Here is a 23,771-nt window from a genome sequence, read left to right on the forward strand (position 1 = left end):
ATAAACAGTATCTCGTCTCAAATACATTTACAACCTTAAAATTGTTTTGCATTTGGGAAGCGCAATATCGGGAATATCCCAGATTGCCCCTTTAATCCCTGCAAGGCCAGCCAAGAGGATGTCAGTACAGCTGTAAGTAATGGAGCCTTTTTATGCTCCCTTCCTGTCTTCAGAATATGAATCATAAATCGTCTGCCTCTGCCGCTGAGACGAAGGGCCATGCGAGGAGAGACAGCATGTGCGCTTTACAGATTTCCCCTCATTTGAGAAACCCAACAACATTTTTCCAAAGGGGCGGATGGGTGGCTGGCTTCAAGCTTTGTGAGAATTGCCCCCATGTTCTTAGAAGGGGATGGTTCAATTCGAGTGTGCTCAGTGTGTGTGCGCGGGTGTGGGCTTGCATGTGTGTGTGTGTGTGGAATTGCTAGTTTGGCCTTGCTGAATTTACTTCAAAGAGACTGAGGGGCGTCTGAGGGTCTGGTGCTGCCTTTGTTGTGTTTCAAAGTGAATAATTACAATAGGTGAGGACATGTGTTAGTGTGTCCAGGAAAGTAGTCAGTGCACTGCAGGAGCCAAAACTTAGTTGACTCTCACACAGTCACATAAGAATCAATTAGACTTAGTTGACTCTCACATAGTCACATAAGAATCAATTAGACTTAGTTGACTCTCACATAGTTGCATTAGAGTCAATTAGGATGTGTGTTGTCTATGTAGACGACAAAAGCCTGAGATATGACTAGTGTATTTCTAGCACTGATTAAAACATTTATTGGATGTTCAGAGGGACTTCAGTGTCAGTCTGTGTATATGAGCTTGTCTTTGAAATAAAACAACAAGCTATAAAACTCCTCAAGCATCTCCACCATCCAATTCTCCTATCTGGACTCAACATCATATTTTGAGCGAAGTTTATGATGCGTCTCCAATGGCATCCTATTCTCTATATAATGCCCTGGTAAAAAGTAGTGCACTACTGTATGTAGGGAATAGTAAGCCATTTGGGAAGCAGCCTATCCAGTCTAGAGACAATTTTGCGTTGCCCGGATAGAATTACTTGTCGCCAGTCATCTGTTTTTGTTATTGCTTCAAACTTGATCAATTTGTGGAGAAAAAAAAAGTAATTACGAATACGGAAAGCAATTTGATTCTCCCATCGTCGTGCCTTGGTCCTTTTTATTCTGTAATGAGTGACGTGGTAAAAGGGAAATCTTTATGGCATATTGTCTGTTACAGGAAAGCAATAAAATGGATTTCTCTTTAATAGTTCTTCAAAGGGAGAGGCCTGGCAGGTTTTTACATTACTCCATGTGTGTGTCCTAAAATGGCACCCTATTCCCTTTTTTCGGGAACTACATCTGGCCCACAGTAATGCACTGTGTAGGTCATTTGGGACAGACCCTACACCTTTCACTGTGCGGCTGCACAGTCAGCCATACACGAGGAGGGCCTATTTTAAATGAAGTACAACCTGTAAGGCAAAATGACTGCTTCATAAACCCTTTATAAGGCTGCATAGCTGACTTCAGCCTTCATAAACCCTTTATAAGGCTGCATAGCTGACTTCAGCCTTCATAAACCCATTATAAGGCTGTATATAGATGCTTACTTCAGGAATGATTCATAAGGAATATCATGCTAGTGGTTAGCTGCGAGGGACCCCAAAAACACCTTATGTTCGCCATATGCCTAATCTGCAACAGTGTATGGAGGGATCTTCCTGGTCCAGGCTAGCTAATACAAGTGTCAGACTGTATGGAGGCACAACTTTGATTAAGTCTGTCACTTTGGTCTTTGAAATTTGAAGTCTGTCTTCACAGGAGCTACCTGAGGAGGTAAGTGGGTGGGGTTGTGTTGAGTTGAGAGAAACGCCTGTGAAAGACGTTATCATCTAATAGGCTAGTCGTTGACTCATGCAGCAGGACACAGGCAGGAAATTGACACGTTGTAATTTCAACTAATTCGAGGCACGTGTTTCGCTGAAATTGCACTTAGATCATGTCCAGGAGAAGCTCGGCGGATGTCATCAGAGCAAACAAATGTCATTATGATCTTGAGAGCTATCAGTTTCATACCTGGTTTCTCTCTCTCTCTGGCTACAGAATCAGCCTTCTTCGTATAGGGCTCTCATGTGGGCTACAAGCCTCCCCATTGTTTTTACTTTGAACTTGCAAGACATGTGTAAGAGAGAGAGAGAGAGAGTGATGGTGCTTTAAAGAGAGAAAGAGAAAGAAAGTGAAAGGGCACATATGTGTGTGCGAGTGTGTGTACCTGTGTGTATGTTTGTGTGTGTGTGTGTGTGTGGTTATGTATGTATACATGCATGTGTATGCCGGGGAAGCTGCAAGGCTGCGCTTAGGCTTCACACACGTTCCCGTATCTACTTTGATCAGCCTCTCTGGCTGTGCGATGGTGTGTGTGTGTGTGTGTGTGCTCTAGTGAGCAGCAATATGAAAGGTTGAGCCCCAACTGCTACTGCTACTTTAGAGATTCCTCTAACATGGCACTCTCACACACACATGCGTACGTATGGATGGGTACACACATGTGTGCGCGCGTCACACCTGTCCGCACGCAAGCTCCAACACATACAGTATTTGTACACAGGCACGTGCACATACAGTACCAGTCAAAAGTTTGGACACCTACTCATTCCAGGGTTTTTCTTTATTTTTCACTATTTTCTACATTGTAGAATAATAGTGAAGACATCAAAACTATGAAATAACACATATGGAATCATGTAGTAAACAAAAAAGTGTTAAATATTTTTATATTTTAGATTCTTAAAAGTAGGTACCCCTGCCTTGATGACAGATTTGCACACTCTTGGCATTCTCTCAACCAGCTTCATGAGGAATGCTTTTCCAACAGTCTTGAAGGTGTTTCCACAAATGCTGAGCACTTGTTGGCTGCTTTTCCTTCATTCTGCGCTTCAATTCATCCCAAACCTTCTCAATTGAGATCCGTCACTCTCCTTCTTGGACAAATAGCCCTTGCACAGCCTGGAGGTGTGTTTTGGGTCATTGTCCTGTTGAAAACAAATGATAGTCCCTCTAAGTGCAAACCAGATGGGATGGCATATTGCTGCAGACTGCTGTGGTAGCCATGCTGGTTTAGTGTGCCTTGAATTCTAAATAAATCACTAACAGTGTCACGCCCTGGCCTTAGTTATCTTTGTCTTCTGTCTTTGTGTCTATGCACCAGATAGGACTGTTTTGGTTTTCACATTTGTTGATTTGTATTTTGTAGTATTCTCGTTTATCGTCTATATTAAAAATGTTGAACACTAACCACGCTGCATTTTGGTCCTCCTCTCCTTCAACGGAAGAAAACCGTTACAATCAGTGTCACCAGCAAAGCACCCCCACACCATCACACCTCCTCCTCCATGCTTCACGGTGGGAACCACACATGCGGAGATCATCACTTCACCTACTCTGCATCTTACAAAGACATGGCAGTTGGAACCAAAAATCGCAAATTTGAACTCATCAGACCAAAGGACAGATTTCCACTGTTCTAATGTCCATTGCTCGTGTTTCTTGGTCCAAGCCTTCTTCTTATTGGTGTCCTTTAATAGTGGTTTCTTTGTAGCATTTCAACCATGAAGGCCTGATTCACACAGTCTCCTCCAAACAGTTGATGTTGAGATGTGTCTGTTTTATTTGGACTGCAATCTGAGGTTAGTACCTCTAATGAACTTATCCTCTGAAGCAGAGGTAACTCTGGGTCTTCCATTCCTATGGCGGTCCTCATGAGAGCCAGTGTCATCATAATAGCGCTTGATGGTTTTTGCGACTGCACTTGAAGAAACTTTCAAAGTTCCTGTGAAATGTTCCAGAATGACTGACCTTAATTTCTTAAAGTAATGATGGACTGTTTCTCTTTGCTTATTCGAGAAGTTCTTGCTATAATTTGGACTTGATCTTTTACCAAATAGGGCTATCTTCTGTATACGACCACTACCTTGTCACAACACAACTGATTGGCTCAAACGCGTTAAGAAGGAAATAAATTCCACAAATGAACTTTTAACAAGGCACACCTCTTCATTTAAATGCATTCCAGGGACTACCTCATGAAGCTGGTTGAGAGAATGCCAATAGTGTGCAAAACTGTCATCAAGAATCTCAAATATAAAATATGTTTTGATCTGTTTAACACTTTTTTGGTTACTACATGATTACACATGTGTTATTTCATAGTTTTGTGTTCAGTAGTATTCTACAATGTAGAAAACAGTCAAAATAAAGAAAAACCCTGGAATGAGTAGGTGTGTCAACTTTTGTCTGGTACTGTACACACACATATGACACATGCACAAGCACACACTCCTGCTCCTGTGAATCTGGGCCACTGCAGAGGTAGCATATTAGCTCCTGTAATGAGAAGTGATAGGGACATTTTTAGACTGGCTTTTCTCTGAATGTTACAGAATCCTTAATGCACATTTAATCCATGTAAGCACACCTTCAATATTTCAAAAGTGTGCTCTATCTGACATTTGCCTCAACCCTCTCTGGAAATACTCTTGTATATTTACCTAACTCTGAGTACACTGAGTATTATTGAACAGTCTCACTGTAAGTCACTTTATATCCTTAGCTGCTTTTTATTAATATATTCTAGCTAATTTTCCCCTAAAATCGAACTTCCCCTAACTTCGGACACTCTCTAGCGGTTGTAGGATTAAATCACCTCGAGCTCAACATTTAAATGGCCTGGAAAATAACGGTACGTTTTGCGACTAAAGACACCCTTCTAGCTAGCTGACCACCGATTTTCCTTGCAGTTTATCTTCTTTGGGATAGGGGGCAGCATTTTCACTTTTGGATGTAAGGAGGCAGAGTAAACTGCCTCCTACTCAGTCCCAGATGCTAATATATGCATATCATTATTAGTATTGGATAGAAAACACTCTGAAGTTTCTACAAGTGTTTGAATGATGTCTGTGAGTATAACAGAACTCATATGGCAGGCAGAAACCTGAGAAAAAATCCAAACAGGAAGTGGGAAATCTGAGGTTTGTAGTTTTTTAACTCAGCCCCTATCTTATACACAGTGGGATATGGGTCATTTTCCACTTCCTAAGGCTTCCACTAGATTTCAACCATCTTTAGAATGTTGTTTCAGGCTTCTACTGTGAAGGAGGGCTGAATGAGAGGGGATTGAGTCAGAGGTCTGGCAGCAGCCTCGATCTCAATCATGCGCATTCACATGAGAGGTAGCTCTCGTTCCATTGCTTTTCTACAGACAATGGAATTCTCAGGTTGGAACATTATTGAACATTTATGTTAAAAACATCCTAAAGATTGATTCTGTATATAGTTTGATATGTTTCTACGACCAGTAATATAACGTTTAGAACTTTTCGTCCGACGTTCGGCTGGACCTGAACGCGCGTTTGGATTTGTTTACCAAACGCCCTAACAAAAGAAGCTATTTGGACAGAAATTATGAACTTTATCGAACAAATCAAACATTTATTGTGGAACTGGGATCCCTGGGAGTGCATTCTGATGAAGATCATCAAAGGTAAGTGAATATTTATAATGCTATTTCTGACTAATGTTGACTGCGCAACATGGCGGATATTTGTTTTGGCTGGTTTGGGCTCTGAGCTCCGTACTCAGATTATTGCAGGGTATGCTTTTTCCGTGGAAATCTGACACAGCGGTTGCGTTAAGGAGAAGTGTATCTAAAGTTCCATGCATAACACTTGAATTTTCATCAACATTTATAATGAGTATTTCTGTGAATTGATGTGGCTCTCTGCAATATCACCGCATGTTTTGGAACTACTGAACATAACACGCCAATGTAAAATGAGATTTTTGGATATAAATATGCACTTTATCGAACACAACATTCATGTATTGTGTAACATGAAGTCCTATGAATGTCATCTGATGAAGATCATCAAAGGTTAGTGATGAATTTTATCTCTATTTGTGCTTTTTGTGACTCCTCTCTTTGGCTGGAAAATTGGCTGGGTTTTTCTGTGACTTGGTGGTGACCTAACATAATCGTTTGTGGAGCTTTCTCTATAAAGCATTTTTGAAATCAGACACTGTGGCTGGATTATCGAGAATTGTATCTTTAAAATGGTGCCTAATACTTGTATGTTTGAGAAATTTGATTTATGACATTTCTGTTGCTTTGTATTTGGCGCCCTGCAATTTCATTGGCTGTTGGCTCTGCTAGCGGAACCCCAGCCCTAGACAGGTTATGTAAGTTAAGTTATGTTTTGAGAGTTTTCAAAAAAGTTAAATGTATACACATTTTGTGGGACACGCTGTGTATATTGTAAAATTCGACTTGGCGACAGACCACACATAATTTAAAATCCAACTTTTTACCTAAATTATTCATACTCATTTATATGTTAGTATTAAACTGTTATCTACTTTCTCTAAACATAAGATCAATCTGTAAAACAAATAATGGGACATTTTTTTGGGTACAACACTGAAGAAGATGTTGGCGAAGAACCATTTTTAAGAGTCTACAGGAGGGCGCACCGGGATACACAATGAAAAGTTGACAGGCAAGTCATTTGTTTTACTGGAAGGCTAGCCAACTAGTCAACTTTTAGTAAACGATAGATACGAGGTTGGTGTCCCTTTTTTGAACAAAATTAAACGGATATATCTTGTAATTGAACAAAATAGTAAGGTGGACGTATTGTTTTGCTAAACCGTTTATCAAAAATCTGATGGTAGTAGTATTTCTACTGAAATGTCAAACATGCTAATTGTTAACCCGTTAGCTAGCAGTTTTACGACACCAATAATCACAAAACATTGATTGCTTGATCACAAGATAACTCTGTTGAAGGTAATATATTTCTTAAACACTGTTGAGTATGCCGATAATACTGGGTGCTACGCTACTTATATCTCGCTGAAAGTGTAAACTCACCGGGAGTGTGAACGGAACCTGCCATGGCTGTGGCCAGTCACCATGACATTAGTAGGCCTATATCATAGCTCTAGTGAACAGCAGGCAGAGTGACTGACGCTGGGAGTTTGAACCCGGGTCTTATTTGCGCCAGAAGAGTGCAGTAGCATGCTCATCAAAAGTGTAGGTTTTGGTTTGGCACAATGAGAAAGCATATCTGGCCATGGGAAGTTAAGAGCTATCAGAAACCCCTTCATGGGAGCTCCAATAAAGCCCACTATATGAGGCCGCGATGAGGTTTCTGTGGCGACGGCAGGCAGGTCTCCCAGTCCCAACACGCAGAGCTGCTTTAACATTATCCCAGATTTGGCTGGAGAGACTTCCTGTCATCTAACTGTATTTAAGCTGTCTCCCTAAGCAACTCATTGCTCTGTGGGACGCCAAGTCCAGCACTCACCACTCAGGACCCAGATGTTTGTGGAATGAAGCCTATATACGCCACTCATAGCCTAGCAACCCAATCTGAACGTGACATTTCATATCCATTCCAGGACAGGACTCCTTTGTGAAAAACTGGACCACGACAATTGGTAGGCTAGCTTCTTAATTCATACACTAACTGACTAGGCTAAATTCATTTGTCCTTGATGAGTCATTCACACCTTTGTTTTCTGATCCAACAAAATGCACAGGAGGGAGAGAAATCGAAACAAACAGACACATGCGTCTGACCTTGTTTCTACTACGTCCCTGTGTGCTTATCACAATAGTAACGGCATGGTATCAGGGTATTACGATTGAGGGCAGCAGCAACAGAGTAGTAGTGGAGTTAATCTCAATAGCAGCAGGAAACAGAGTAGTAGTAGTAGTAGTAGTAGTAGTACTCTAGGGAAGTTAATCCCTGTATGTCAACATGACCCTGACAGAACAGAACAGCATGTACTGCCATGATACCTCCCAATCAACGTATGTTGTGTAACTACATGGTCCCAATTGCTTAGTGGGTTGAACTATGTTTCTGGCGTCACCAGGGTTGTGAGTTTGATTCCTGCATGGACCACATACAGTTGAAGTCGGAGGTTTACATACACATCAGCCAAATACATTTAAAATCAGTTTTTTCACAATTCCTGACATTTAATCCTAGTAAAAAGTCCCTGTCTTAGGTCAGTTAGGATCACCACTTTATTTTAAGAATGTGAAATGTCAGAATGATAGCAGAGAGAATTATTTATTTCAGCTTTTATTTCTTTCAACACATTCTCAGTGGGTCAGAAATGAACATACACTCAATTAGTTATTTGGCAGCATTGCCTTTTAAAATTGTTTAACTTGGGTCAAATGTTTTGGGTAACCTTCCACAAGCTTCCCACAATAAGTTGGGTGAATTTTGGCCCATTCCTCCTGACAGAGCTGGTGTAATTGAGTCAGGTTTGTAAGGCCTCCTTGCTCGCAAACACTTTTTCAATTCTGCCCACACATTTTCTATAGGATTGAGATCAGGGCTTTGTGATGGCCACTCCAATACCTTGAATTTGTTGTCCTTAAGTCATTTTGCCACAACTTTGGAAGTATGCTTGGGGTCATTGTTCTTTTGGAAGATCGACCAATCTTTAACATCCATACTGATGTCTTGAGATGTTGCTTCAATGTATCCATGTAATTTTCCTACCTCATGATGCCAGCAAAGCACCCCCACAACATGATGCTGCCATCCCCATGTCACGGTTGGGATGGTTTTCTTCGGCTTGCAAGCCTCCCCCTTTTTCCTCCAAACATAACGATGGTCGTTATGGCCAAACAGTTCTATTTTTGTTTCATCAGACCAGAGGACATTTCTCCAAAAAGTACGATCTTTATCCCCATGTGCATTTGCTTACTGTAGTCTGGCTTATTTATGGAAGTTTTGGAGCAGTGGCTTCTTCCTTGCTGAGCGGCCTTTCAGGTTATGTCGATATAGGACTCGTTTTACTGTGGATTTAGATACTTTTGTACCTGTTTCCTCCAGCATCTTCACAGTGTCCTTTTCTGTTGTTCTGGGATTGATTTGCACTTTTTGCACCAAAGTACGTTCATCTCTAGGAGACAGAACGCGTCTCCTTCCGGAGCGGTATGATGGCTCTGTGGTCCCATGGTGTTTGTACTTGTGTACTATTGTTTGTACAGATGAACGTGGTACCTTCAGGCGTTTGACATTCGAAAGGCACTCACACATCTGAGCAATCTTTTTTGCAGGTGCATGGTAAGAGCTGAACAAGATGAAGGAAAAAGGAAAACGCACACTGCTCTTGATAGTATCACTGATCTTTAATAAGCTTACGTATCGGCTACACGGCCTTCGTCAGAGCTTTTGGAAATTGCTCCCAAGGATGAAGCAGACTTGTGGAGGTCTACATTTTTTTTTCTGACGTCTTGGCTATTTTCTTTTGATTTTCCCATGATGTCAAGCAAAGAGGCACTGAGTTTGAAGGTAGGCCTTGAAATACATCCACAGGTACACCTCCAATGGACTCAAATTATGTCAATTAGCCTATCAGAAGCTTCTAAATTGATGACATCATTTTGTGGAATTTTCCAAGCTGTTTAAAGGCACCGTCAACTTAGGGTATGTATATTTCTGACCCACTGTAATTGTGATACAGTGAATTAATCTGTCTGTAAACAATTGTTGGAAAAATTTCTTGTGTCATGTACAAAGTAGATGTCTTAACCATCTTTCCAAATCTATAGTTTGTTAACAAGAAATTTGTGTAGTGGTTGAAAAACTAGTTTTAAGGACTCCAACCTAAGTGTATGTAAACTTCCGACTTCAACTGTATACAAAATGTATATTTGTAGACCTAATATTTATATAGTTCTGCCACTGTAACTGCATGGTCCCAAAAGCTCAGTGGGTTTGACTGTGGCACTGGCAACACCAGGGCCACATTCAGTAAGCAAATATGGAACGAATGTCAGAGGTTACAGATGTTTCCTGCTGCTATTGAGATTATCAAATCAAATGTTATTTCTCACAAACACATGGTTAACAGATGTTAATGTGAGTGTAGCGAAATGCTTGTGCATCTAGTTCCGACAGTGTAGTAATATCTAACAAGTAATCTAACAAATGCACAACAAATACCTTATACACACAAATGTAAAGGTTTGGAATAAGAATGTGTACATATAAATATATGGAAGAGCGATGGCCGTACGGCATTGGCAAGATGCAATAGATGGTATGAAATACAGTATATACATATGAGATCAGTAATTTAGAATATGTAAACATTATTAATTGACATTATTTAAAATGCCTTTATTAAATCAATTTATGAAAGTGGCCAGTGATTTGGGTCTGTATGTTGGCAGCAGCCTCTCTATGTTAGTGATGGCTGTTTAACAGTCTGATGGCCTTGGGATCCCAGCTTTGATGCACCTGTAATGATCTCGCCTTCTGGATGGTAGCGGGGTGAACAGGCAAATACTTGTTCTCCCCACTGTACGTCTTGTGTCTGGGCCTTTGAATTGCAACTCCATTTTGTCCCTATACCGACATTTCGCTTGTTTGATTGCCTTACTGAGGGAATAACTACACGGTTTATATTCGGCCATATTCCTGACCTCTTTCCATGATTGAATGCGGTGGCTCGCGCTTTCAGTTTTGCGGGAATGCCGCTGTCTATCCACAGTTTCTAGTTGGGGTAGGTTTTAATAGTCACAGTGTGTACAACATCTCTAATGTACTTCCTAAAAATCTCACTCACCGAGTCAGCGTTTAAATCAATGTTATTGTCTGACGCTCCCGGAATATTTCCCAGTCCACGTGAAGAAAACAATCTTGAAGCATGGATTCCGATTGGTCAGCCCAACGTTGAATGGTTCTAGTCACTGTTACATCCTGTTTGAGTTTCTGCATATAGGACAGTACGAGCAAGATGGAGTCGTGGTCAGATTTGCAGAAGGGAGGGCGGTGTGGGGCCTTGTATGCATTGCAGAAGTTAGAGTGGCAGTGGGTCCAGTGTTTTGCTCGAGCGGGTACAACAGTCAATGTGCTGGTAGAATATAGGTAGCCTTGTTCTCAAATTAGCTTTGTTAAAATCATCAGCTACAATAAATGCAGCCTCAGGATATATGGTTTCCAGTTTACATAGAGTCCAGTGAAGTTCTTTCCAGGCCATCGTGGTATCTGCTTGGGGGGTGACATACAATGCTGTGACTATAATCAAAGAGAATTCTCTTGGGAGATAATGCAGTCATTATTTGATTGTAAGAAATTCTAGGTCAGGTGAACAAAAGTACTTGAGTTCCTGTATGTTGTTATTGTTACACCATGTGTCGTTAATCATGAGGCATACACCCTCGCCCCTTCTTCTTACCAGAGAGATGTTTGTTTCTGTCGGCGAGACGCGTGAAGAAACCAGGTGGCTGTACCGACTCTGACAACATATTCTGAGTGAGTCATGTTTCCGTGAAACAGAGTATGTTACAATCGCTGATGTCTCTCTGGAAGGCAACTCGTGCCCTAATTTCGTCCACCTTGTTGTCTAGAGACTGGACATTGGCGACTAATATGCTCGGAAACGGCAGGTGGTGTGCTCGCCTTCTAAGTCTGATCAGGAGGCCTCTGCCTCTCCTGCGGCGACGAAGTTGTTTTGGGTCGGCCTCTGGGAATAGATCCAATGTCCAGGGTGGAGTTCCGAACAAAGGATCCGCTTCGGGAAAGTCATATTCCTGGTTGTAATGTTGGTAAGTTGACGTCACTCTTATATCCAATAGTTATTTCCCGGCTGTATGCAATAACACTTAAGATTTCTTAAGAAATAATATATTAAAAAACAAATTACTGCATACTGCGTTTCCTAAGGACTTTCCTAAGCGAGGCGACCATCTCTGTCAGCACCACTACTGCTGACATGATTCGCTATCCTACATTTCAGAAAGGTTTGTTATCGGAAGTTGTACCCTTGCTGAACGAACCCCATGGTTGTGTGTTTGATTCCTGGATGAACCACATATAGCTTCCTGAAAATACAAGTTACTGTCTAGATGTTAAAAGTTCTGTACAGGAAACGACCATGGGGAAGCCAGGTTAATTCACTCACTGAGGGAAAATACAGTATAGGCAATTATGAAAATGGCCCTACTTTAGTGTCCTTGATGAATGCAATGGAGAGCCCTCTGGGTGAATGCAATGGAGAGTCTATTGACATTGACTCAGACCTAGTGTGTGGGTGGGTGGTGGCTTAGTGTAGCTCTGGGAATGGTCTTAGTCATCATTATCCCTGGCTGTTGATCTCTGTCTCGTTGGGCGTAATGACAAGGTCAATGTCGTTGTGTCACTGTTATGCAACTGTTGTGTTGACGGACGCGGAGCTAGGGCTTTGTGGACATCTGTGCTCCACGCTGAAAATGCATGCATCCAAAATGGCACACGATTCCCTATATAAATACACTACTTTTGACCAGGGCCCATAGTTTGTATTTGGTTTCATACACTTTATTTATCAACGTTAGTCCCATTGAGATCAAGTCCCGTTCGCCATAAAGACCTGGGCCCGTATTAACAAAGCGTCTCAAAGTCAGTGTGCAGATCTAGGATCAGTTCATACATACGGCCCCTGGCCAGGAGATTTTGCCTAGCTGCTCATTGAGAGGTCCTATTGACTAGGCCATTTGCCATGACAGTTTGCTAAGGAGCACAGTTAGATTCAGTGCCAGAGCCGCTTGGTACTGAAGCCAAGTGTTGGTTGTTGGAGATGTGATGATGGCGTTGATTTGTCAACCGCTGTGGTTTGATGCAGGTCCAGTATGCCTGATGAGGTATCAGTGGATTAACACCTAGGGCTGCCTCCTCTGTTTGTGTCTGTGGATCTCAGTAGTCAATACATGATCCACGTGTTGTCAATACGTTTTCCAGTAAGGGATGATAACTCCTAAAACTGTTGTTTTACAAAAATGTAGCAATGTCACATAGACCATTTAATCGTAGACAAAGCCTTTTCATTCAAATAGGCCCATCTTTTTTTTTCTTCTCCAAAATGAATACTTTCACAAATAATCGAATACTTATGTCCGTTTGGATATTCAAATATTCTAATACCCGTGACCATCCCTAATGGCGAGGATGACATCATGTAGGAGGTGTTGGATTGATGCTGGTGGTGATGCATGGTCCTCCTGGTACTAAGTTCTTCTGATTCTTCTTCCCCTACAACAGTCACGTCATCACGACAGTAGAACATTCCTCTGAGTACAAAGGGAAATTGGTAAAACATTTAAAAAAAAAGGGCTGGTATGTCAGGGAAAAACCTGGCCTATTTCATGTCCCACTCTGCCCCTGCAGAGGTGCATATGTTAAAGGGATTATGAATCGTGCATGATTAACAAATCAAAATAAGGCCACAAATAGCATCATCGACAACAACATAAGAACTGCGAGGTTCCTCTCTCTCTCTGATTTCTACACGACGTCTGCTTGTTCAGATTATCATATCCATACGATGTCATGCTTACTCAAGACTGTTTACCCCTGACTGCGTCAAATCTCAATGTGGGAATGGTGACATTGGGATGGAAACGTCGTGGCCGGGGCTGGAATTTAGTGACAGCACGTCATTGACTCGAACTAATTCCAATGTTAATTTGCTTTGGTTGTTGGCAGTGGCTGGCAAGGGCACGCGATGACGACGCTGGCAGACGCTGCAGGCCCAGTTGGCACATGGCGGTCACCCCCGTTGGCTACATCTGTGAGACACAGACAACCAGCTGAACACAATCATCTCTATCTTTACCCTCACTGGAGGCGAGGCCATTTGCAAACTAGATGTTGCCCTTGACACGCAGTAGCACCGGACAATTGCTTTGGATCCAAGCCGCTTCTCTTTCTCTTTAGGCTAGAGAGGACTCATTGTTTCAGGAGCTGTGCAACCAAGAGTTCATTCATCTTAGCAGGAGATGGAGTGATTGAACGGTGCTTTTTGTGGATTTAACTTCAACAATTTGTTTTACACGGATCTTTTTATTTGTTGTGCTGTGCTCGGGCGAGAGGTCCACTGTGTCATAATGAAAAGATGGGATAGGGCGATTTGAGGTAGCTGAAACTAGAAGAAGTGATTGGGGGGGGGGGGGGGGGGGGTGTTCGTTGACTATGCATTAAGGGTTAATAAAGACAAATAGGAGAGAAGAAAGAGAGTAGAGGGAGAGGAAAAGAGAGGGAGAGGAAAAGGGAGGGAGAGGGAGGGAGGGAGAGAGAGAGAGAGAGTGGGGAGAGGGAGGGAGAGGAAAAGGGAGGGAGGGAGAGCGAGACAGCGAGATGGAGAGACAGAGACTGTGGCTGTCTCCTGGGGCAGATGGCATGCTGGGATTCTTTCGCTCCTAGAGACTGAAGAGTGTGTGTTAATTCTCACTTATTATCTCCCCAGCTAGAATGAAGCCTAAGGGGAATCACCAAGTAAAGACAAACATCCACACACCTCTCTTACTCTCTGTGTCTTGCTCTCTGTGTCTTACCCTCTGTGTCTTACTCTCTGTCTCTCCCGCTCTCAATTAATTTCAATCTGCCTTATTGACATGACGTAACAATGTACATGTTGCCAAAGCGTACTTAGGAGATTAAGTGATACATTTACGATATGAACATAGTTAAAATAATAATCAAGACTGTCAACGGGACAACACTAACAACGATAATCAAAGGTCAAAATAACCATACATTGAGCAATAACAACAACAATGCCGTGGAGGACATGTGCACTGTCCCTCATTTTATGGCAGACAGCAATTTAGTGCTCTCTCTCTCTCTCTCTCTCTCTTTTTCATCCAACCTCTTTAGCTGCATGCAATGTCCATGGCATATTAGTGGAACTAAACAGAACAGTGTTTGGAGGGAGGGAGGCAGAGAGAGTGGAGCAGAGGGGTGAGAGAGAGGGAAGGAGGAGAGAACAAGAGAGATGGATAGAGGGAGGGGAGCAGAGCATAGGGATGGGAGCGGTAGACACAACAACGCCAGTCACATTTCTGTGAGAGATTCTGGAACAGGACAAAGGCTGACAGTGGAAAACACAAACCAGCTACAAAGGGCCAGGCAGCTCTGCTAAACTAGGGCTGCGTCCTACACGGCACCCTCTTTCCTTTAGAGTGCACCACTTCTGACCCGGGCCCATAGGGCTCTGGTGAAAAGTAGCGCACTATATGAGTAGGACGCCATTTGGGACACACGCCGAGGTTAAGGCTGAACCCAATACACAGAGACGCCTCATTGGTTGGCTCCCCTGCTGTTGTTTTTCACAAGTCAGCGATTTGTCGCCTCATGTGGGATATTTCCTCACCGCTTGTTGGTCGTTGCTCATTAAACAGTATCATTAGCTGAGGTTGCGCTGAAGTCGTCACTCCTTTAGAAAATAGAGCTGATTGTAAGCGAGACAACTGTTAACGTAACGGTATAGGAATTACCTCAACCAGCCAGGTAAGTGTGTGTGTGTTTGTGTGTCCATGTGTGTCTGTGTTTGTAAAAAAGTGGTATTTGACACATTTTCATTATCTGCGGTGGTGGTTGTGGTGTGTTTATGTGTGTGTGTGTGTGTGTGTGTGTGTGTGTGTGTGTGTGTGTGTGTGTGTGTGTGTGTGTGTGTGTGTGTGTGTGTGTGTGTGTGTGTGTGTGTGTGTGTGTGTGTGTAAATAACTAACATCCCAGTAATGTTCTCAGTCACGTCCTTCTTCTCCGCACCTCTTCGCAGTGGCACGCTCACACAGCCGTGCTACATTCAACACCAGGGCCAGGGTAAAAGCTGCTCTGACACATGGCCCGTCCCGAACCACATACTATTCCACATATAGTACTCTAATTTTGACCAAGGCCCATAAGCCTCTGGTCAAAAGCTGTGCACTATGTAGAGAATACGGTGCCATTTTAGGACACACCCACAGATGAGCCAAGAGAGGTGTCAGCCAGAGGGTTTGGGAATGACACTGTGTGGGTGTGTGTGTGTGTGTGTGTGCGTGCCTTCATTGTCTGCATGTGTGTAGAGAAGCCCTCTTGCAATGCTGAAACTAGCTCAGCCTAAAGTGAACCTGTAAAACAACACTTTTCACCGTGTTAATAAAACATACAGCGAGCTCCAAAAGTATTAGGGCAGTGACAGCATTGTTGTTGTTGTTTTGGCTCTGAACTCCAGCTTTTTGGGATTTTAAATGATACAATGACCCTACTGTAAAAGTACAGACTGTCATCTTTAATTTGAATGTATTTTCATCCGTATTGGGTGAACCGTTTAATAATTGCAGCACTTTTGCTACGTAGTCTCGCCCGTTTTAAGGGACCAAAAATACAAGGACAAATTCACCCATGTGTATTTAAGTCGTGAAAAGTGTAGTATTTGGGCCCATATTCATGGCACCCAATTATTACATCAAGCTCGTGACTCTACAAACATTTTGGATGCATTTTCAGTTTGTTTTGGTTGTGTTTCAGATGATTTTGTTGACCAATAGAAATGAATGGTAAATAATTGATTGTGTCATTTTGGAGTCACTTTTACTGTAAATAAGAATAGAATATGTTTCTAAACACTTCCACGTTCATGTGGATGCTACCGTGATTACGGATCATCTTGAATGAATCGCGAATAATAATGAGTGAGAAAGTTAGATGCACAAATATCATAGCCCAAAACCTGCAACCCTCACACTGGAGTAACCCTCACCCCTTCACTCTACTGAGAGAACTGTAGAGAGGAGAGAGAAGACACACACACCTGCTGCTGTATATATTGGATATTTTTTGTGAGAGAACATACAGTGGGGCAAAAAAGTATTTAGTCAGCCACCAATTGTGCAAGTTCTCCCACTTAAAAAGATGAGAGAGGCCTGTAGTTTTCATCATAGGTACACTTCAACTATGACAGACAAAATGAGAAAAAAATCCAGAAAATCACATTGTAGGATTTTGCACAATTGGTGGCTGACTAAATACTTTTTTTGCCCCACTGTACGTGAGCAGTTTATTTGAATATGTCTGTACACAGTGTGTGTGTGTGTGTTTCAGCATGTGTGCGAGCACACACGTTTTTCCGTGTGTACAAACTACACAATGTTTACCCCTCTTCTCTTCACTGGTACTTAATCTTCTGTCTAATCCACACTGCTCCGGGGCAGCCATGTTTCATAAGATTTAGCAGTGAGACGCAATTTGGGGAACTGTAAAATGGGTCATTCTATCCTTTTGGGTTTCAGGGGGATTTAAATAGCAAAGAAAGCACAACACATTTTTGAAAAAAGCTCAGATTAGCTCCACACTCGCACTCTCACCAAATATTCTCGGATTTCTCAGATACATGCAGAAGCTCATTAAGGTAGGCTACTCTCGAATACAGTACAGTTGCACACTCATGCACGCTCTTACGCACGTATGCACACACACACAGATGTACGATCTTATTTTGATTACTCTTTTGTTACCGAGAATTTCCTGAACAGCAGGAATTGCAAACTTTTAGTATGTTTGAGTTTTAAAAAGGATTCTAAAGTTTGTCATTTAGATTTTAGAATGTCAGACTTGCTTTTCGAAAGATGTTTCGACCTCTACCAAAATGTCCATAAATTATAATTCACATGTCCTGTTGCTGCGGGGTTATTTTTCTGCTGTCATCAAACTGGCTCAAATTAAGATTGTACATCTGTATTGGCATTTGACATGGATTCACACACGTGCGAACACACAGACTCATACGCATACACACACACATACTCTCTTTAGGTGCGGCGTAGAGAGGAGAGAGTAAAGAGTAGGAGACGAGAGGAAACCGTTATTTGAGCTGAGCACTTCTCTCTGAGCCAGAGCAGGGTAAACCCATCGAAGAGAAGACCCTGACCTGACGGCAGCAGGTGTGTGTCTTCTCTCTCCTCTCTACAGTTCTCTCAGTAGAGTGAAGGAGTGAGGGTTACTGCAGTTCAGGGCTGATTGTGCCCTCTCTCTTTCTCTCTCTCTCTGTGTCCCTCTCACTCTCTGTGTCCCTCTCTCTCTCGCTGTGTCCCTCTCTCTCTGTGTGTCACTCTCCCTCTGTCTGTCCCTCTCTCTCTCTCTCTGTCCCTCTCTCTCTCTGTGTCCCTCTCCCTCTGTCTGTCCCTCTCTCTGTCTGTCCCTCTCTGTCTCTCTGTGTTCCTCTCTCTCTCTGTGTCACTCTCCCTCTGTCTGTCCCGCTCTCTCTCTCTCTGTGTCCCTCTCCCTCTATCTGTCCCTCTCTCTGTCCCTCTCTCTGTGTCCCTCTCCCTCTGTTTGTCCCTCTCTCTCTCTCCCTCTCTCTCTGTCCCTCTCTCTCTCTCTCTCTCTCTCTCTCTCTCTCTCTCTCTGTCCCTCTCTCTCTCTGTGTCCATTAAATTTCAATTTGCTTTATTAGCATGACGTAGCAATGTACATATTGCCAAAGCTTATTTTGGATATTTACAATATAAAATAAAAATGAGAATCAAAATTGTCAAGGGGACAACAGTAACAACAATAACCAAGTGTCAAAATAACCATACATTCAACAATAGCAATAAGCATACAGTAGAGTACATGTGCAGGTTGATTGGTCTGTCAGACACTGTCCCTCAACTTATGGCAGGCAGCAGTGTAGTGCGCTGCCAACCTCTCTCTGTGTCCCCCTCTCTCTCTCTGTGTCCCTCTCCCTCTGCCTGCCTGTCTCTCTCTCCCTTTTTCTGTCCCTCTCTCTCTCTGTGTCTCTGTCTTTGTTTCTAATCATCTCCTCTGCCACCATCAGACCAATGAGCTGGAGAGGACACAAAAACGCTCTCATTTTTTAAAATTATTTGTTTATTTCACCTTTATTTAACCAGGTAGGCCAGTTGAGAACAAGTTCTCAAGATGAAGCAAAACAGTGCGACCCAAACAACAACACAGAGTTACACATGGAATAAACAAACATACAGTCAATAATACAATAGGAAGGTCTATATACAGTAGGTGCAAATGAGGTAGGATAAGGGAGGTAAAGGCAATAAATAGGCCATAGTGGCGAAATAATTACAATATAGCAATTCAACACTGGAGTGATAGATGTGCAGAAGATGAATGTGCAAGTAGAGATACTGGGGTGCAAAGGAGCAAAATAAATAACAGTATGGAGATGAGGTAGTTGGATGGACTATTTACAGATGGGCTATGTACAGGTGCAGTGATCTGTGAGCTGCTCTAACAGCTGATGCTTAAAGCTAATGAGGGAGTCTCCAGCTTCATGGATTTTTGCAATTCGTTCCAGTCATTTGCAGCAGAGAACTGGAAGGAAAGGTGGCCAAAGGAGGAATTTCTGACATTTAATCGTAGTAAAAATTCCCTGTCTTAGGTCAATTAGGATCACCACTTTATTTTAAAAATGTGAAATGTAAGAATAATAGTAGAAATAATTATTTATTTCAGCTTTTATTTCTTTCATCAGTGGGTCAGAAGTTTACCTACACTCAATTAGTATTTGGTAGCATTGTCTTTAAATTGTTTAACTTCGGTCAAACATTTTGGGTTGCCTTCCACAAGCTTCCCACAATAAGTTGGGTGAATTTTGGCATATTCCGACAGAGCTGGTGTAACTGTGTCAGGTTTGTAGCCCTCCTTGCTCGCACACGCCTTTTCAGTTCTGCCGACAGATTTTCTATATGTTTAAGGTCGGGGCTTTGTGATGGCCACTCCTATACCTTGACTTTGTTGTCCTTAAGGCAATTTGCCACAACTTTGGAAGTATGCTTGGGGTCATTGTCCATTTGGAAGACCCATTTGCGACCAAGCTTTAACTTCCTGACTGATGTCTTGAGATGTTGCTTCAATATGTCCACATAATTTTCATTCCTCATTCCTCATTCCCCCATAGACTGCCAGAGTTCCGGACAATAGGCCCTCAGATTTGACACACTGAACTCTGTTTGAGAAGTAGTTGGTGAACCTGGTGAGTCAGTCATTTGAGAAACCAAGGCTGTTGAGTCTGCCGATAAAAATGTGGTGATTAACAGAGTCGAAAGCCTTGGCCAGGTCGATGAATACAGCTGCACAGTGTTGTCTCTTATCGATGGAGGTTATGATATCATTTAGGACCTTGAGCGTGGCTGGGGTGCACCCATGACCAGCTCGGAAACCAGATTGCATAGCAGAGATGGTGCGGTGGGATTCGAAATGGTCGGTGATCTGTTTGTTAACTTGGCTTTCAAAGACCTTAGAAAGGCAGGGTAGGATAGATATAGGTCTGTAGCAGATTGCAGCTCTTTCAGAACATCAGCTATCTGGATTTGGGTGAAGGATAAATGAGGAGGCTTGGGCAAGTTGCTGTGGGGGGTGCAGGCCTGTTGACCGGGGTAGGGGTAGCAAGGTGGAAGCATGGCCAGCCGTAGAGAAATGCTTATTGAAATTCTCAATTATCGTGGATTTATCAGTGGTGACAGTGTTTCCTAGCCTCAGTGCAGTGGGCAGCTGGGAGGAGGTGCTCTTATCCTCCATGGACTTTACAGTGTCCCAGAACTTTTTGGAGTTAATCTCTCTCTCTCTCTCTCTCTCTCTCTCTCTCTCTCTCTCTCTCTCTCTCTCTCTCTCTCTCTCTCTCTCTCTCTCTCTCTCTCTCTCTCTCTCTCTCTCTCTCTCTCTCTCTCTCTCTCTCTCTCTCTCTCTCTCTCTCTCTCTCTCTGAAAGTAATGGCCACTTTTCAGTTCATGATTTGATTTTGAATTCATCACTTGAACTGATTGAATTAGAATGGCATGAACTAAATTCCCTCTGCATGTGTTTCTATTTCTTTACTTGTTGTTTGTTCACGTGTGGTTGCTTTAAGGAAGGGCTGTGGGGCCGAGACACGTGCTTGCCTGCTAGACAGACCTCAGGTTCTCTCTTTTTTTATTTATGTCTCTGTCTTTCTCTTGTACTCTGTGTGTCCCTCTCTCTATCTCACACGCACACATACACACAATCTCTCTCTCTCTTTGTGCCTCTCTTTCTCCTCTACTGTTCTCCCTTCTCCCCTGATCTCTCACATCTCAAAATATGGTTACTTAATGTTAGATACCTCACCTCCAAGGAAGTCATAGTCAATGAACTAATCACTGATCATAATCTTGATGTGATTGGCCTGACTGAAACATGGCTCAAGCCTGATGAATTTACTGTGTTATATGAGGCCATCTCCTCCTGGTTACACTAGTGACCATATCCCCCGCGCATCCCTCAAAGGTGGAGGTGTTGCTAACATTTATGTCAGCAAATTTCAATTGACTAAAAAATAAATGACTGCGTTGTTGTCTTTTGAGCTTCTAGTCATGAAATCTATGCAGCCTACTCGATCACTTTTTATAGCTACTTTTTACAGCGGCCTCCTGGGCCACAGCGTTCCTCCCAGAGTTCCCAGAATTCTTGGACCTTTTAGTCATGGCAGATAATATTCAAATTTTTGGTGACGTCAATATTCACATGGAAAAGTCCACAGACCCATTCAAAAAGTATTTCGGAGCCATCATCGACTTCGGTTTTGTCCAACATGTCTCCGGACCTACTCACTGCCACAGTCATACTCTGGACCTAGTTTTGTCCCATGGAATAAATGTTGTGGATCTTAATGTTTTTCCTCATAATCCTGGACTATCGGACCACCTTTTCATTACGTTTGTAATCGCAACAAATAATCTACTCAGACAGCAACCAAGGAGCATCAAAAGCCGTGCTATAATTTCTCGGAAAACCCAAAGATTCCTAGATGCCCTTCCAGACTCCCTCCGCCTACCCAAGAACGACAGAGTACAAAAATCAGTTAACCACTTAACTGAGGATCTCAATTTAACCTTGCGCTATACCCTAGATGCAGTCAATATGCATCTTAGGTTACAATGTTTAACAGGTATTGGGTAAATATTGAGTGAATTAAGGGTTACATTACATTTGAAATGTTATATCCACATAACTATCAATAAGAGTAACTGGGTATAACCATCAACTGTAATTTCACACTCTTCCCTCTGCAGATATTTTTTTAAAGATATTTCCTGTGAGTCAGCCAAGGCAATTCAATAGAAAATATGCTTCGCTCCTTCTTGGCTCGTTCTTTTGCTGTCAACACCTGCTGTTTGTGTGAACAATACTTCTCAGTTTTGAAAATCACAAAAGCATGGCAGTGGTTAGTCATCTTGGCAGCGAGAGAGAGAGAGAGCGAGAGGGTCGGTTGGGGGACCGGAGAGAGAGAGAGAGAGAGAGAGAGAGAGAGAGAGAGAGACAAACGAACAGAGAAAGAGAGAAAGAGATTGCGATAGACAGAGCGTATACAAAGAGTTGGCTTGGATGTCGGAATGATAATAACAAATGTGTTGTATTGAAGTCATTGCAGCCTTTCAGCCATCTTGGCAGCATGTAGCCTTCATCTGATAGCAGCTAGGCATTATGTGAATACATCCACTGACGGGGCGTTTTTTGTGACATTACAGAGGCATCATCCACTGCCAACAATGATCTACGTCACATCAGTCGCCAGCAGGACATTCTCTAGGCCTGTTCTCTGTGGGGAGAATATGTGCGTGTGTGTGAGCATCATAATTATTCCCTCTCCACCATGGCATAAATGATTGGCAGCTCCAGTGACAATAGTCTTTGAAATTCACATCCTAACCTCCAACAGTTGTCATTATCGTCCTTCTCCTATTGTTGTTGTGTTCAGAGCTGAAACGGAAATATGATTGTTTCGAAAAGGTGGTTTTTGTACTGTTTGTGTGTGTGTATGTGTGTGTGTGTGTGGGAGGGGGGGTCTGAGCCTGTTTGTGTGTGTGTGTGTTTCTTTATATTTTTTGTACTGTTAATTTTACTGGTATCAATTTACAAGAATAAATCCAGTAGATAGACTCTGTAGAAAAGACTACTGTAGACCTCCTAGGGCCCAGAGATAAAATATACTGAACAAAAATATAAACGCAACATGTAAAGTGATATAAAATATCCCAGAAATGTTCCATACGCACAAGTTTATTTCTCTCCAATTTTGGCCACAAAATTGTTTACATCCCTTTTAGTGAGCATTTCTACTCTGCCGAGATAATCCATCCACCTAACAGGTGTGGCATTTCAGGAATCTGATTAAACAGCATGATCATTACACAGGTGCACCCTGTGCTGAGGACAATAAAAGGCCACTCTAAAATGTGCCGGTTTGTCACACAACACAATGCCACAGATGTCTTAAGCTTTGAAGGAGTGTGCAATTGGCATGCTGATTGGCTGGGCCTGGCTCCCAAGTAGGTGGGCCTATGCTCTCCCAGTCCCACCCATGGCTGTGCCCCTGCCCAGTCATGAGAAATCCATAGAGAGGGGACCTAATTAATTTAATTTGACTGATTTCCTTATATGAACTGTAACTAAGTCAAATTGTTGAATGTTGCATTTATACTTTTGTTCGGTATACATCCTTAGTTCAACTTCAATATCCTTATTTTAGCTCAACACTATCTCCACCCCTTTGTTCCGCTTCATAACTTTTTTTACCATCTCATAGCAACCTCTTTCATTATTTAATATAGACCTCATAGTCAAGCATTAGATATGACTTCAAAGTCGCGCATTGTGTAGCCTAGGCTATGTGTGCATCCCAAAATGGCACCTTGTTCCCTATATAGTGCACTACTTTTAACCAGAGCCAGGGCCCTGGTCAAACGTAATGCACTATATTTGGAATAGAGTGCCATTTGGGACGGAACCATCGGCAACCTCCGCTCTCTATTTGCTGTTGCCATGGCGTCAACAGTTGCGTAAGCTACAGGTGTTGGTACTTTTCTCTTTCTCTCCTCCTGGATATTTCTGGAGACGAAGAGAAAGAAAGACGCCCCCTTGGCGTTTCCTAAGTTTCCAAAGCCGTCAGTAATTCTACAGAAGGGCA

General features: G+C 42.5%; 1 protein-coding gene across 3 annotated transcripts in view; it reads left to right on the top strand.

The window, feature by feature from the left end:
- The window catches only part of LOC110497517 (catenin alpha-2), a 652,111-nt gene that overhangs the window by 11,212 nt on the left and 617,128 nt on the right, over window positions 1-23,771 (top strand). The window contains exon 1 of one of the 3 annotated variants that reach the window (XM_090210736.1): window positions 11,268-11,634. The exons of 1 other annotated variant lie outside the window; for it this stretch is intronic. In XM_090210736.1, the coding sequence (XP_090066862.1) occupies window positions 11,568-11,634 (67 nt within the window). In that variant the 5' untranslated portion in view covers window positions 11,268-11,567. Of the gene's footprint in view, window positions 1-11,267; window positions 11,635-14,857; window positions 15,353-23,771 lie in introns of those variants that run through there. One more of the 3 variants, XM_036954443.2, reaches the window with a different exon arrangement.

Source organism: Oncorhynchus mykiss, chromosome 19, assembly GCF_057628025.1.
Source record: "Oncorhynchus mykiss isolate SJ-2025 chromosome 19, ASM5762802v1, whole genome shotgun sequence".
Taxonomy (NCBI): domain Eukaryota; kingdom Metazoa; phylum Chordata; class Actinopteri; order Salmoniformes; family Salmonidae; genus Oncorhynchus; species Oncorhynchus mykiss.